The sequence below is a fragment of the Lepisma saccharinum genome, chromosome 1, assembly GCF_977018435.1.
Source record: "Lepisma saccharinum chromosome 1, izLepSacc3.1, whole genome shotgun sequence".
NCBI classification, from domain to species: Eukaryota; Metazoa; Arthropoda; class Insecta; order Zygentoma; family Lepismatidae; genus Lepisma; species Lepisma saccharinum.
The window spans coordinates 168,470,558-168,485,169 of record NC_139229.1 but is presented as its reverse complement, the minus strand read 5'-3'; the positions used below and the strand labels follow the sequence as shown (position 1 = coordinate 168,485,169).

At 33.6% G+C, this 14,612-nt stretch overlaps 1 protein-coding gene across 1 annotated transcript; it reads left to right on the top strand.

Moving 5' to 3' along the window:
- The first annotated feature begins 812 nt into the window (after positions 1–812).
- On the top strand, positions 813–11,532 carry LOC146003807 (uncharacterized). The gene is made up of 2 exons (XM_083142230.1): positions 813–933; positions 9,622–11,532. Exon 2 carries the CDS (start codon positions 9,638–9,640, stop codon positions 10,697–10,699), a length of 1,062 nt encoding a protein of 353 aa, XP_082998356.1. The 5' UTR covers positions 813–933; positions 9,622–9,637; the 3' UTR covers positions 10,700–11,532.
- The last annotated feature ends 3,080 nt before the right edge of the window (positions 11,533–14,612 follow it).

The following is a 14,612-nucleotide window of genomic DNA, read 5'->3' as shown; positions in this document are numbered from 1 at the left end:
TGGTCGGCCGGATGAAGCTACTTATCCAAATTAGAAACTAAATATTGTGTAAATGAAAGAGTTGTAGAATACGTACATTGCTGGTACTATTTGTAAATATTACACGTATTCTACTCACATTCTCGAAATAAAATTTAGTAGAAAAAAAGGTTCGTGAATATGGACACGAATTTGACTTCAGCCGGTTCGCGAGGAACAGTAGAAACACAGAATACTGGAGAGGCAATTGGATCCATAGAACACATGATGTTTGAATGCATCTTTCATCAACACGAAAGAGACATACTCATTGCAAGATTAACTCAACTGAAAATTCCAACACCCACGGAACTAAATACACTTATTTTTACACAAAACCCACACATACTAAACAGCATTAGTAAGTTTATAAAGAAATCCCAAATCACTATATAATAAGGAAAAAAAACAAAAAAAAAAAAAACACAACAACATGGACATCTAGGTAATAAAATGTAACCCTGTGTATATAATTTGTCTTTTTTTTTGTTTTTTTTATCCCTACCAGGGCACAAGATACCCAGTAAGAAGACTCCTCGGTGTGCCTCGAAGGAGTGAAGAATAGTAAATGTTTAACTATACTAACATTCCCAAACTGTGTGATCGTCTAGAATCAACTAACAGAACTACCCAACACACAATTTAGATCTAAAAAAAAAGAAAGAAAAAAAAAAACGTAATAAGAAAAGTGAGAGTCTGAACTTGGCCAAAAGTCACCAAAACAGGTGAGGGCCATTAATGAAACCAAGCAAGCAACACAGAATACTAACTACGGTCAACCAATCTCCCATAAGACTGAAACAGCCAGTTCACAGGTGAAGGCCATTAAAGAAACCAAGCAAGCAAGCAGCAACAGCCAGTTCAGCTAGTTTGCTTTTTGCTTCACTGTTGTTGAGCTTAAAGTACTGTAAAATAGTAAGTTTGTTTATATTTCTTTTATCTGTTAACATTTTAGTGGTCTAAATTATTAAACTCATAAAGCGTATTGCGTATTAACTTAATAATTAATACATACTAACTTATAAGGGTAAAAATTGACGTTGTTTAGAGTAGGCTTACGAGTACCCCAGCTTTTTCAACACGTCTTTCGTTCAGTACCCAGATGTAGTCTTTTGCTATAGGAAAATAATGCTGACTTGGTAAAAATTTACTATCCTTCGGACACCTCTATTTTTTTGGTTTCGTCAATTTTTGACATTGATACTTACGTATCTGCTTCGCGGAACATTCCTGAAGGTGTATTAACGTTGTTTTGATGAAATTAATTGCAATTTTTCACATTACCAGAACGTCTTTCTGGTAGGTGTTTTTCCTTGCCTGAGACACAATATCGCGAGTACACCTTCCTACATAATTGCGCGTCCGGCTTCTCTTTTGCCAAATTTTTAACATTCGAACTTACGTATCTGCTTCGCGGAACATTCCTGAACGTGTATTGACGTTGTTTTGATGAAAGTAAGAGCAATTTTTCACCTTACGACTACTTCTTCCTCCTACATTTCCGTTTGCCTCACACACAACATGGCGCGGACACCTTCGTAAATAATAACGCGTAGGAATGACGCATCGGCCTTGTTTTTTCTCGATTTTCAATTGTTATGCAGTGTTTCAACCTTCGGAACCCAAGAAATGCCCGTCGACAAACTTAATCAGATCTATTTCTTTTTAACTTTATTTTTCGCGTTCTGACACCAAATTTTAACTATGTATCCCAACCTAACTGAACTAACCTATCCACGCACCAATGGTTCGTGGGGCTAGCGCCAATGGTTCGTTGGACTATCCGAGAATGGTGTGTGGGGTTACGAATATGTTTTTCGAAACCAATTTTTAACTATTGAAACCTTTGCGTGGCCCTACTAACCTATCCACGTGCCAATGGTTCGTGGGGCTAGTGCCAATGGTTCGTGGGGCTATCTTTTTCACTATTGAAACCCTTGCGTGGCCCTACTAACCTATCCACGCGCCAATGGTTTGTGGGGCTAGCGCCAATGGTTCGTGGGGCTATCTTTTTCACTATTGAAACCTTTGCGTGGCCCTACTAACCTATCCACGCGCCAATGGTTCGTGGGGCTAGCGCCAATGGTTCGTGGGGCTAGCGCCAATGGTTTGTGGGGCTAGCGCCAATGGTTCATGGGGCTATCTTTTTAACTATTGAAACCTTTGCTTTGCCTACTAACCTATCCACGTGCCAATGGTTAGTGGGGCTATCTTTTTCACTATTGAAACCTTTGCGTGGCCCTACTAACCTATCCACGCGCCAATGGTTCGTGGCGCTATCTTTTTCACTATTGAAACCTTTGCGTGGCCCTACTAACCTATCCACGCGCCAATGGTTCGTGGGGCTAGCCCCAATGGTTTGTCCACACCCGGCACAAACTTTACAACACGCCCACCACACGTCATTCTCCAAACCCTCGATCCACAGTTCTAACACTCGTCGCAAACGCAGGCAGTTCGAAACACTGGATACCAACAAAACACAATCACGACACGTCATGATAGTCACGACGGTGTATGAAGGTGTACGAACTTCATGGTATACGCAGATGTACGTGCCAAACGCTATCTCCGTCGGAGAATTAATTTTCAACGAACAACATGAATTTCAGCTATGAAACATTGCAACATCACACAAAACACCTTCCCGATGTTCGACAATGCTACAGGAACTTATTACGGTAAGTAGTCTCTTCTGTACAAATAAATAAATGTGTCCGAAGGATAGTCAACTAGTACCAAATAGGTCTATATAGAAGGAGAGAGAACCACCCTTTCTTCTATAACTTCTGCTTTTGTGTAGTCTTCCAATACCAAAGCCAACATATTCGGGTCTTTGTTGACGGTCCATTGAAATAAATTAAAAGGTACCTTACAGAGGGTTACAGAGCAAGCAAAAAGAGCGTTTAAGTAAACAGTAGCCTAGCCCAGCATTTAAATATAGAAAAAAATGACACTGATGCTTAGCCATTGTTTGGCTCTCCCCCTACAAAGCAAGCAACACAAAATGAACAAATTACTGTCAACAATATAGGTACCATACAGTACATCATATGATATGATATGATTTATTTCATTCCTTTGACCATTGTACAGTGGTTGTTTTCCACACATGGTATGGAACATGTCAGCACATTACAGTTAATAATTATTTTCAAATAGGTACAAGTGTGAAGATATTATACATAACATTTAAAAAACATTGATTACATTATAATTGATTCTCCTTGTTCTTGCTGTTAGCTTCAAGGTTTACAGTAATTTACATACATATAATAGATAAGAAATCAATACATACATATACATGTCCTAGGAGTTCATTTAGGATGTTACAATTTGCAATTTATTGTCAGGTACTCTTTAACAGAATAAAAACAATGATCTAATAGGTATTTTTTTTACATGCTTTTTATATGAGGTAGCTGATTGTATTATTTTTATGTCACTTGGAAGGTTATTGAAACAGTGAACAGCCATGTATTTAGGTCCTTTCTCAAATCACAAAACATTTTAGTGAGCTCGTGTCCAACATTATACTGTATTATAGCTATTATGTTAATTATTGTGATTCGCTCTAAGTACCAGCGCTTCATAATCATGTACCATTAGCATTGTCATTGACTTACTGTGGTACTAGCACATGTCCATGCGCCAGCGTATCTGTACTACCAGGAATTAGATATCTTTTATCATCTTTCCAACTGAGTGACTTCTTATTTAACTCTTCTGTATAAATTTCATGTTTATGACTCCTAATAACATGCTGTTTATGCAAGCACTCTTTTTGATTGAATAAGCAATTTTTATAGTCCTCAAATTGGATTTCTTTCTTTAATACAGCTTTTTTAATTCCTTTCAATCATTTGTCTACCTTATCGTCAGTTCTATATGCATACATTTTACTCCTTAACCCAATAAATTCTAACATTGGTTTGCCATTTAATTCGTCTTTCATTTTTCCAATTACTTTTTTATTTTTTTCACTATATAATTCGCTATCCTTAGGATAATCACTCGTATCAAATAAATCAGAATTATTTTTCATAAAAGTATAATAATCGTGATTTTTGAGTTCAAATATGTATGCGTCGGTGTCTACGTATAATAATTTTATATCAGTATCAAATTCATTCTTTAATATATTATAGTAAAAATCATACATTAGAGCTTTAGATAAATCTAGCACAGCCTGCCCAATATAAATAGGTTTATCAAATTTAACTGATGTTTTATAATTATGAACTGCAACCAAGTATTTACTAAAAATGGTTCTAGACTTAAAATTAGGTTTATTTATTGCTTTCTGGACTCTATTGTCATCACAGTATAATTTAATATTTTGTTGTTTTCTAACTGACTGCATAGATTTACCAAATACACTATTAGACATTAATTTCCAAAAATCTTTTTCAAAGTCATTTTTTGCTTTCTGTCGCTGTTCAGTATTAAATTTAATATATGGGGCAATAAAATCAGATTGAGTAAATTTAATTCCTCTGTGAATTTTTGTTATTTTCATTCCCAATTCTGTATATAGTTTTAATATTTTATAGTGAACAACATAATTCTTTTTATCATAGAAGTGACATAGCAACTTTGGTACTTTACCACCTGGGGGTATTGCATTCTCGGGTGCAAGTGGAAGGTCATTGAACTTATTTTGAAGATCTTTTGGAAAAGATAAATCTACTTCTAATAGATAACCAGTTTTATCATCAGAATTTAAAATATGCGCAGCAGAGCGCCCAGTAGGGCTAGCACTTCGTGCGCTGCTTGTTAGTGACTTTTCTAAACTATTTAATTCTTCTTCAGTCCTCCATTTAAAATTGTTTTGTGGTAATTTCTGTGATAATGAGTGACCATATAAATTATTCATATCATTATAGTGAATTTGTGTGTTTGTGTCTGCTTTAGAATATCTATTGGAGCACTGACTTATTCCACCTCTTATTCCTTTTTCGAAAAACAGATACATTTCATAATCAGTTAATTGTTCTAATTGAACCTTGGTATATTTAAGCATACAATCCCAAGCTAAAGCTGGTGTTGTATAGTACCAAACAGGATCTAACTCATATGAACTATTTAATCCTAAGTCTCTAAAATTTTCAAATACATCTGCTAATAATAAAACGTCTAATTTTAAATATAAATCATGCCATTCGCCTAAATCTTTAATTTTTAATTTATTCCATACTTTTTGAGCATGGTCATAGTCACTCCAAGAAATATTTTCTTTGGTTAAATTAGAATAAAATTTTTCAATTGCTGGTAATTTTGTATCATTAAACTTAGCGAAGCTGTCCATATATTCGTAAGCATAAATTCCTTTTCTTATAGTTCGATTATCTTGCTTCCTAAATATCATATTTAATTCTTCATTTGAAAAGTATTTTATTATTTCTCTTAGCTGTTCCGGTACTAAATTCGATGAGAGATTATCTAAACTGCTGGCTAAAAAATATAAAAGAATCAATAAATCTTAGTTCAGTTAAACCTTCATTTGTCCTCAATACTTTACTAAACGAGATATATTTTTCTTCATTATTTGGAATTAGTTTTAGTTTTGATTTAGACGACCACCCAGCGTCCTTTGGACTTAGCCCTCCGGGGGCCTCCTCTCCCAGATTTTTTATAAACAGATGGCAATCATATGAGGACAAGTTATGAAATAAAATTGGAATAAAAAGTGGTTGTTTGTATTTTAAATTACAATTATTACAATCAGCCCCTCTGTATTTTCCAGTATAATGATCATGATCTCTTACTTTTGGATTATCTTTGGTAAATTCATTATTACACAAATAACATACTGTAGCTGTTAAATGTTTAATTTTTATTTTGTTTGTGAATTTCATATCTTCATTTTTCTTTAATAATTTTTGTATTGTTATTGCATTTTCAGTTATCTTATTTATAAAGCATTTATCAGCAGTTTCACACTTATGTATGTGTAAAGGATTTTCTATGTTTCCGTAAACGCTTTTTACATATCCATAACTACAAGGAATATGAAGTTGTATCTTATTGGTATATGATTCACTAGGGTTTGGTTCACATGTCTGAATTGGCTTTAAGATTGATTCAAAATCACAGTAAATTACATATGGGTGTCTAAGCATTCTTTGAAAATTTTTAAATGATATTGTAGGTTTATTTTCTGTTCCATTTTCTATAATTTTAGATTTTGGCATAACAGGCAAGCAGGTTTCATTGTTATTACATATTACTTGATGTTTCTTAACAGCTTCTTCAGTTCTAGCACTATAATTTAAACATCTTCTGCAGAAATATTTTTTATTATTATTAATTTTTAATTGGTTATTTAATAAACGACTTAAACTTTTTATCCAACAGTAATGGTTTTTGGTGCTGTTACCAAAATAAAGCAGGTCAATATTATTTTCAAACTCTTGTTTTTTATTATGATATAATGGGTATATGCTACCATTTTCATACCCAAATACAGTTACATTAATTTTATTCTTTGCTTCAAATTTAGGTATCTGATCAATAGTAACCGGATATTTTACACAATCAAAATCTAAGTTATGATTAATGTTTTTATATTTCGATGGCCTTTCTTTATTTTTTACTGGTTCCTATAAACAAGATAACACACTATATTTAAAGCACTCATTATCAACATTTTTAACATTAATACAAGCTTGCTTAGCTTCTATCAATTCAGGTAATTTTATATATGAACTTCCACTTAATGGTTTATATTTATTAATATTAATTCTTAAATTGTTTATTCTGCTTATAACCCAGCCTGAGCCCTTCGCTTCTAATTCATCACATCTGGCTATAAATAAATCTCTTTGTGTATCCCAGAAATTATTAAGTTCTTCCAACGATCTGATTATTAAATTAGGTAGTTGAAACTTATGAACCATTTCATGTTCTAAATTTTTAAAATCACATTCTAACTCTAAATTAATTTTAATATTTTTATGAATTTCTAAAGCATTTTTAATAAGATTATTCGCTTTATTCTTAATTGAGTCCATATAGTAAAACAAATCAGAATCTCCTTCTTTATTGTTATGTTGATAAGTTAATAACCTACCTTTAAAAGCAACTTCAACTAAAATAAAATCAGGTTCAGGATTATGTTTAGCTTTATGAAGCTGTAGCCTAGTTTCTTTAATATACTTACCACAAACATCACATTTTATTTGTTTTATTCTTTTTTCTTTGGAGGTGCTATTATGTCTTGATCAAATGGAAATAAATCATTAATTTTTTTTGTTTTCTTTTTTTCTTTTCCTTCTTTCATATTGCCTGATTATCTGTATAATCAGATCAGCTTTTTTATATCTTGTAATATATTGTATTTTTAAAAGTTTTGCAATGTTATATAATTCTGGTAGTTTAAGTTTATTTAAACGTTCTTCCATTTTAAGACAACCAATTTATTATAAAAAAAATTATTCAATAAACACCTACCCCCTTATTATGCAATTTAGTTTTTAAGTGTCTTTGATAGTGTGTTTTGGTATAATATCTTCCACATTCACATAACAAACGTTCACAATTTGAAAGTATTTTGCATTGTTTACATCTTCTATCAACATATTTACCGTTGTAAAATTCATCTGGATGTTTAAATAGTAAACAAACAGAACAACGAAGCGCAGCGAGACTACTTGAAGGATCAAGGTTGTCCATTTATTTCGGAAAAGATATTTTCAATAAAACGCACCGAAGGTGCTATGCGGGCAGCCGCAGCTTGACCGCGCCTAATGTAGCTAAAGTTATTATTTTATTCTCGTGTTCTTTAAATTGTGCGTTCATATTTCTAATCATAATTCTTTCAAACTCATTGGTTGCAGAATCTTCTGATCTGTATAAACCTTTCACTCTTCTTTGAAATTCAGCGATCTGTGTTGTCAACTTGATTCATTTATTTATACCCAATATTTTTTCAATTTAGAAATTTATTGCAAATTAGGTTTACAAATAAAATTGTATTAAATACCTTGACATTTTGTTGTACAATTATTTATGTATGCTATAAAATAAACTTAGATAATAAGTAATATATGTAAATCTTAGAAATATCTCTTATTTTATTTTCCCATTGATAAGATTTTTTTATAAAAATCATTTAACTTTACCGTTAATTATATTTTTCCCTTCAGGAATATTAACTATTTGGATTTTTTCAATATCTTTAAATGTTGGACCTTTTTTACTAGTTTTCATTTCTAATAATTCTTTTTTAGAATATTCATTAATACCTTTCTTCTCAAATATAGGTTTAAAATCATCTTGAAACTTTATATCTTTTAAAGTTTTATTCATATATCTACTTATCTTCTTATTGTCTTTTGTTTCTATTATCATCGTACTAAACATTTTGTTCATTTCGTCTATACCACTTTCGTCATTGTGTTTAGATGCTTGTTTTGTTATAATTTTTTTATATTCCTGTTCTCAGGCTAATAATTTATCAATTATTTCTTGATTTCTAAAATTGGAGTATTTATATATTTCTTTAGTAATAATATGTTCAATGCTTTAAAAAATTTTCTTATCATTTCTTTATATGAATCTGGAAGACCTTTTAGGTTTTTAACACCATTATTGATAGTTTGAATATTATAACCCGATTCTTCAATTAATTCTCGTAATTCAGGTACATTGGTTATTAAATTATCTAAACCTATTAATTCACTCTCACTGGGGGTAAATAATTTGATTTGTTTTTCCATTTATATATATATTTTATTTTAGAATATTTACCTTACCACATTTCTTTACCTTACTATATTATGGGATTTCTTTACCTTACTATATTACTGTATTACCTTACTATTTTGCAATACCATACCTTACAGTATTACTATACTATAATACTACAATACGATACTGAATTACACTACTTTACAATAATACCATACTTTAACAAATATAAAAAATAATATACATAAATAAAAGATGTCAAGACCGATTACTCCAGATGAATTTGTTAAACTTTTAAAATCTTATAATTTCTTAAATAATTCAATTAATTCTTTTTGCAACAAATATAAAGTTAATTCTAAAACTGTAGTAAAATATTTAAAAGCCAATAATATATCCTATAATCAAAAAGGAGTTGTTAATTTACCACCCCGAGATAATTATGGGCGTTTTATGTTAAATTTAAAGGTTAAATCACAAATTATAGTAAAACCTAAATCTAATACAAATAATGAAGCTGGGTTAAATAATGTAAAATGCAAGGAAGTTAGATTTCAAGAACCATTGAAAAAATGTCGATCAGTAAAAGACTTGAATAATCTTTAATTAGTTTAAATATTCAGTTTCATAATTACAATTTCTCATTTGTGTAATTTTTGAATTTCTTATACTAGCCAGAAAAAAGGAAAGGCTGTGATTTAGATGTGGTGTAGTGACATTTTGTTAAAATTTAAGATTCTAAATTTTAGACATGGTGCTATGGTTTTTGTCATTGCAATAACTTTTAGGTATCATATTTTAGATCGTAAGACTTTAGTTTTAGAGATAAATCCCCTTCTACCAGTGAAATTGATATCTCCATATTATACTGCCTGTTTTTCCTGAGGTAGTTTATAATTTTTTCTTTCTCAGGTCCAACCTAGGCAAGATGGGTTTTTTTGATGACGTAGTTGCCAACTACAAGAAAGACAACTTCAGGATTCTAGAGTTTCTACAGTCTAGACCACCGAGTACTCCACAAGAGGCTGTGGCCCCCATGAAGGACTTTAATGTGGTTCTTTTCCGTGACTGTGTCATTCACAATATTTTAGAGCAACGCCTGGAGCTAGAGCCTAGCACTACACAAAAGTTGATTGAATTTTTGAGAGGGGACTTCAATGACATCACCAAACGAATCACACTTCAAGTGATGATACACTACACTAAGATGGATGTAGAACTCCAATATCGTAAATATCTTATTCGCGGTGACATGGATAAGTTACCAGAAGCTGAAAGATTAACAAAGGCCAACTTTTTTGATGAGTGTATAGAGTCATTTGTGACTCATGCAAGTATGGATTGCGGAGTTGATGGAGTAGTGTGGTTATTGCCCGAATATACAAAGAAGGACATTCAGAATGCTCTCTGTAGCAAAGCAATGATAAGTGCATTTGAGGAAGCCATGAAAAAGCTGGGCAGCACACCCATTCCAGATTTTGGCAAAGAAATTGCTAATCTGAAGATATACGGTGTTAAGAAGTTTGCTCCCTTGAGGAACTTGCGTGGAGCCTCCTTAGTAGATGGGATCCTGCTTTGCATCAACAATTTGGCGGGATATGAAGGAACTGCTATTAATAAGGCTGACATGATAACACTTTCCGCGCATGAATGTACCCATTTTTTAGGACGTCTTATGTTCAATGATTTTAACTTTTCAAGCCCAAGCAAATGTTTGAGTGATGATTGTCAAAAACGACTTGATCAAGTTCTTCCAGATACATCCTTAGAAATGGGACGGCATACAGAGCTACTTTTATTTGAAGGGGTCCAACCAAACTGGGATGCATCCACAGAAGAAGTCGCTACAATATTTAACACCCGTTTGCATACCTATACAACCTATCCAATTATTAGGTCAACTGAGCGGAAGACACTAGGCTTAAGAATCCGTACGCCTGCTTCTCCACCATTTGGAATCGATATTGAAGACAAAGACTACTTTTGCTAGTTTTATTGTTAAGTGGGACAACACAGATCCTGTAGGAGACTTTAATATTGTTTGAAACGAAAGCATTCAACAAGCGTTGCAAATCGCCAAGCAGTTTGATTAACGGTTTGCAAATAATGAGTATGTGTACATTAGGTATAAATGAAATATCTCTATGGGTTCTGGAATACAATACTATATGTACAAAATTATGAAACTCCTTGTGTGGGATTTGTGTGATCCTTGAAAAAGACTTCTGCACTTACATAATTAATATTTTTTGTAACCGGGTTTGTGTGTGCATAAATTCCTGATTGGGATTTGTCTTGAAAGATAGGGGTGGCAAACCCTACAATTTTTTTGGTTTTCTTGTATGTTGTGTTACGTTGAATGAAGGACCATTGCACCATGTTTCAGTACATTATATCATTTTGAAACTCATGTAATATATCTTCAAATGATTTGGTAGAGTAAACAGAACATTTGAGTTGGAAGAAGCTATTTGAAAATAATTATGAACTATGGAAGTGAAAGATATGGATGTATAAGATATTCCAAAAACACATTTCCAATGCATGGTATATCCGGAGCATTTTTTGTTGTTGTTTTGATGTCTACTTTCTTGATGATTCTAAATATAATATTGTTGAGCTAAGTTAGTCTGTTTATTCATTTTTGTACCTGACGAATTTGTAAATGGATTCTGGATGTACAGGTGGTAGACCAGCAACAGCTGAACCTCGCCCAGCAATAAAGTCAATTCAATTCAATTCAATTCATAGTAATTCTGAAAATTCAGCTCTTTTCATGTCCATTATAAGAATATTGCGATAAGCAAAGTATATAATTGCGATTTAGAGAAAGTCGAGACGAAGGGTGAGAAAAAAATATCCTGGCCAGCATGGGGGTCGAACCCACGACCTCCGCGTTATCAGCATTCAGCATGGCTCTAACAAACTGAGCTAACGCGCCTACTTGACGGCAACACTTGATTTTAGCATTGATGCAAGCGCCATAATGAAATTAATCTTTATTGAAACAACGTTCTGAAGAAATATCGCTTTTTTCGATTTTCGTAATTTAAGTTTTACGTTATAATCGTTGTTATCGTTTTTACGTTATTTTCGTTTTACTCGATTTTCGTTATTTTTAGTTTTTTATCGTTTTGACAGTTGGCAACTATGCTTGGAGAAGATGGCTGCCTTTTTGTTTACGCTGTCAGAAATGATCGTGGTTGTTTTTTAGGTTACAAATAAATATTTAAGTAATGTGCAGAATAGAATTTTATTTCACAAGGTAAGGGAAGGTATCAATTATACAGTTTTATTCACGGGTTAGTTACATTTTCCTTGTTTATAAAAACATTTGCTCACAGAGGTGAGAGAGATTGAAGTTGTGTCGGCCTTATCTGCGTTTTGCCGTTTGCAAACACTTGAGCTGGGATAAAAATTTTCTTTGTGATTCATAACACAGTTACAAATCATATCACCATCAAGCCCAAAGTTCATGTGGCATATGTGTGCCACTTTTAACGAAAGTTCTGTTTTTGTTCTGGGAAAAGAACGAATGCATTAAATATAGATGGTAGTTTTGCAGGTAAATCACTAAATGATAAGCCACACTGTAACAATTTTGGATAATATTGTACATCGTGAAAAAACTTTCTCAATTTTCTTACTTGTCTCAAACTTATTCCAATGTTTCTTAATTCAAACCACTGCTTCCAGCTGTGTTTCACTTTTCGTTCGCTCTTTAGAATTTTAAAGCGATTAAAAATATTATCGAGAATATATCCTAAATTAAACGCTTGATGGGCTGAGTTGCTGTTGGCCTTAATAAATGCATTTGAGGCTCTGCGACAATTTTCTATGGCTTCATTTAACAGTAGATTATCGGGTACTATATAGGTGTTTGACTTACATCACGATCCTTCTTGAGAAACCCGACAAACGTTTCAAAATAATTTCGTACAGAAACTACTCATCGTTCGATATTGAGAGTTTTGAAACGGACGCTAAACATTTTCACTGGGACAATATTAAGCACTTGGAGAGTATTGACAAAAAAGTAAACTTTCTTAATAATGGTATTAAGACTATTTTCCATAAGCGTGCCCCTACACGTACTGCACGAATAGCCATGAAAAAAGTACCGTGGGTAACCGACAATACCAAACTATTAATGAAACTTAGAGATAATGCTCTCAGAAAATATAAACTGACGAACAATCCGTCACATTGGGATTATTATAAAGAACTGCGGAATTTCACCACGTCAGTTATAAGACAGGAGAAGAAAGCCTACCTCTCGTTCCACATCAATAGAAACGTTCATGATTCGAAATTAATGTGGAAAGAGATAAAGAAATGTGGCATTTACGGAAAGGTGGAGCCGAGTGTCCCACACTTTTTAAATGATCCGCATCTGTTAAACACCCACTTTATTGACAGCGCCAGTCCCTCTAACCAAGAAACCGATCTCATCCTCGAAGAGTGCGAACGCTTCCTTACAACTACATTTACTGAAAACGGCGACACCTTCTTCTTTCGACCCGTCAAAGAAGTAGAAATTGCACAACTCGTGTCCAAAATCCGTTCCAATTCCTGTGGCACAGACGGCATAAACCTAAAAATGATAAAGCTAATTCTTCCACACATTCTTTCACCTCTGACTCACTTGATAAATTTCTCGTTAGATAAGAACACCTTTCCCCTTGCATGGAAGGAGGCTAGAATCCTGCCCTTACCGAAGAAACGACACGTGACCGACATGAACGACTTACGACCAATTAGTATATTACCTGTCTTATCAAAAGTTATCGAGAAAGCAGTGTACAAGCAGATAGAAAGTTTTGTTACCAAAAATCAAATATTGCCTGCAGTACAGTCTGGTTTCCGACCTTCCCACAGCACCGCAACGGCGCTCATGAAAGTAACAGACGACATTTTACAAACACTAAACGAATGTAAGGCTGCAGTCTTGGTGTTGCTTGACTTGTCCAAGGCGTTTAATCTTGTATCTCATCAGCTACTCCTTTCAAAAATGAGTTACTATGGTTTATCGCCGGGAGCAATAAAATTGTTCCAGTCTTACCTTACTGGGCGAGTGCAATCGGTGACGCTTCCCTCAGGAGCTACATCGACTCCCCTTACGATACCCTCAGGGGTTGCGCAAGGAAGTATTCTAGGCCCTTTTCTATATTCCCTCTTCACCGCCGACCTACCCCTAAATGTACGACACAGTGTACCTCATTGTTATGCAGATGACACGCAGCTGATGATGCCAGTAGACCCCAAAAATGCAAAACCAGCAATTGGTCTCCTGAACCGTGACCTTCATGCTATTTACAAATGTTGTAAACTTAATGGTCTTGTAATCAACCCCTCTAAATGCTGCTTTACATTAATTGGTTCTAGCGCTGCCTTAAATAAAATTCAAATAAATGGGTTATCAATTAATATTAATGATGAGAGGGACCCACACTGCACAACTGTTAAGAACTTAGGTGTGATATTTAATGAGAAACTTGACTGGCAAAACCACGTAACGTCTCAGAGTTCAAAAGCTTATGGTATACTTAGATCACTATATAAATCATCACACTTACTTTCGACTGATGTTAAATTGCGCCTTATGCAAGCTCTAGTTCTTCCAATTTTCGATTACTGTGACGTTGTTTACGGTGTTAATTTAACAAAAAAGAATGCTAAAATTGCACAAAAAGTACAGAATTCTTGTATACGTTTTGCATTTAGCTTGAAACGAAGGGATCACATACTGCCTTATTTAAATGACGTTAATTGGCTGAATATGACACGACGCAGAAAACTACATCTGGCCTGCACAATATTCAAAATTCTGCAAACAAAAACACCCACATACTTATACGACAGACTCCAATTTAGACACGACATACACAACTACACGACTCGAC

Excerpts from the sequence above, each read along its gene's own strand:
- LOC146003807 (XM_083142230.1), top strand. The coding sequence starts at position 9,638 with ATGGGTTTTTTTGATGACGTAGTTGCCAACTACAAGAAAGACAACTTC.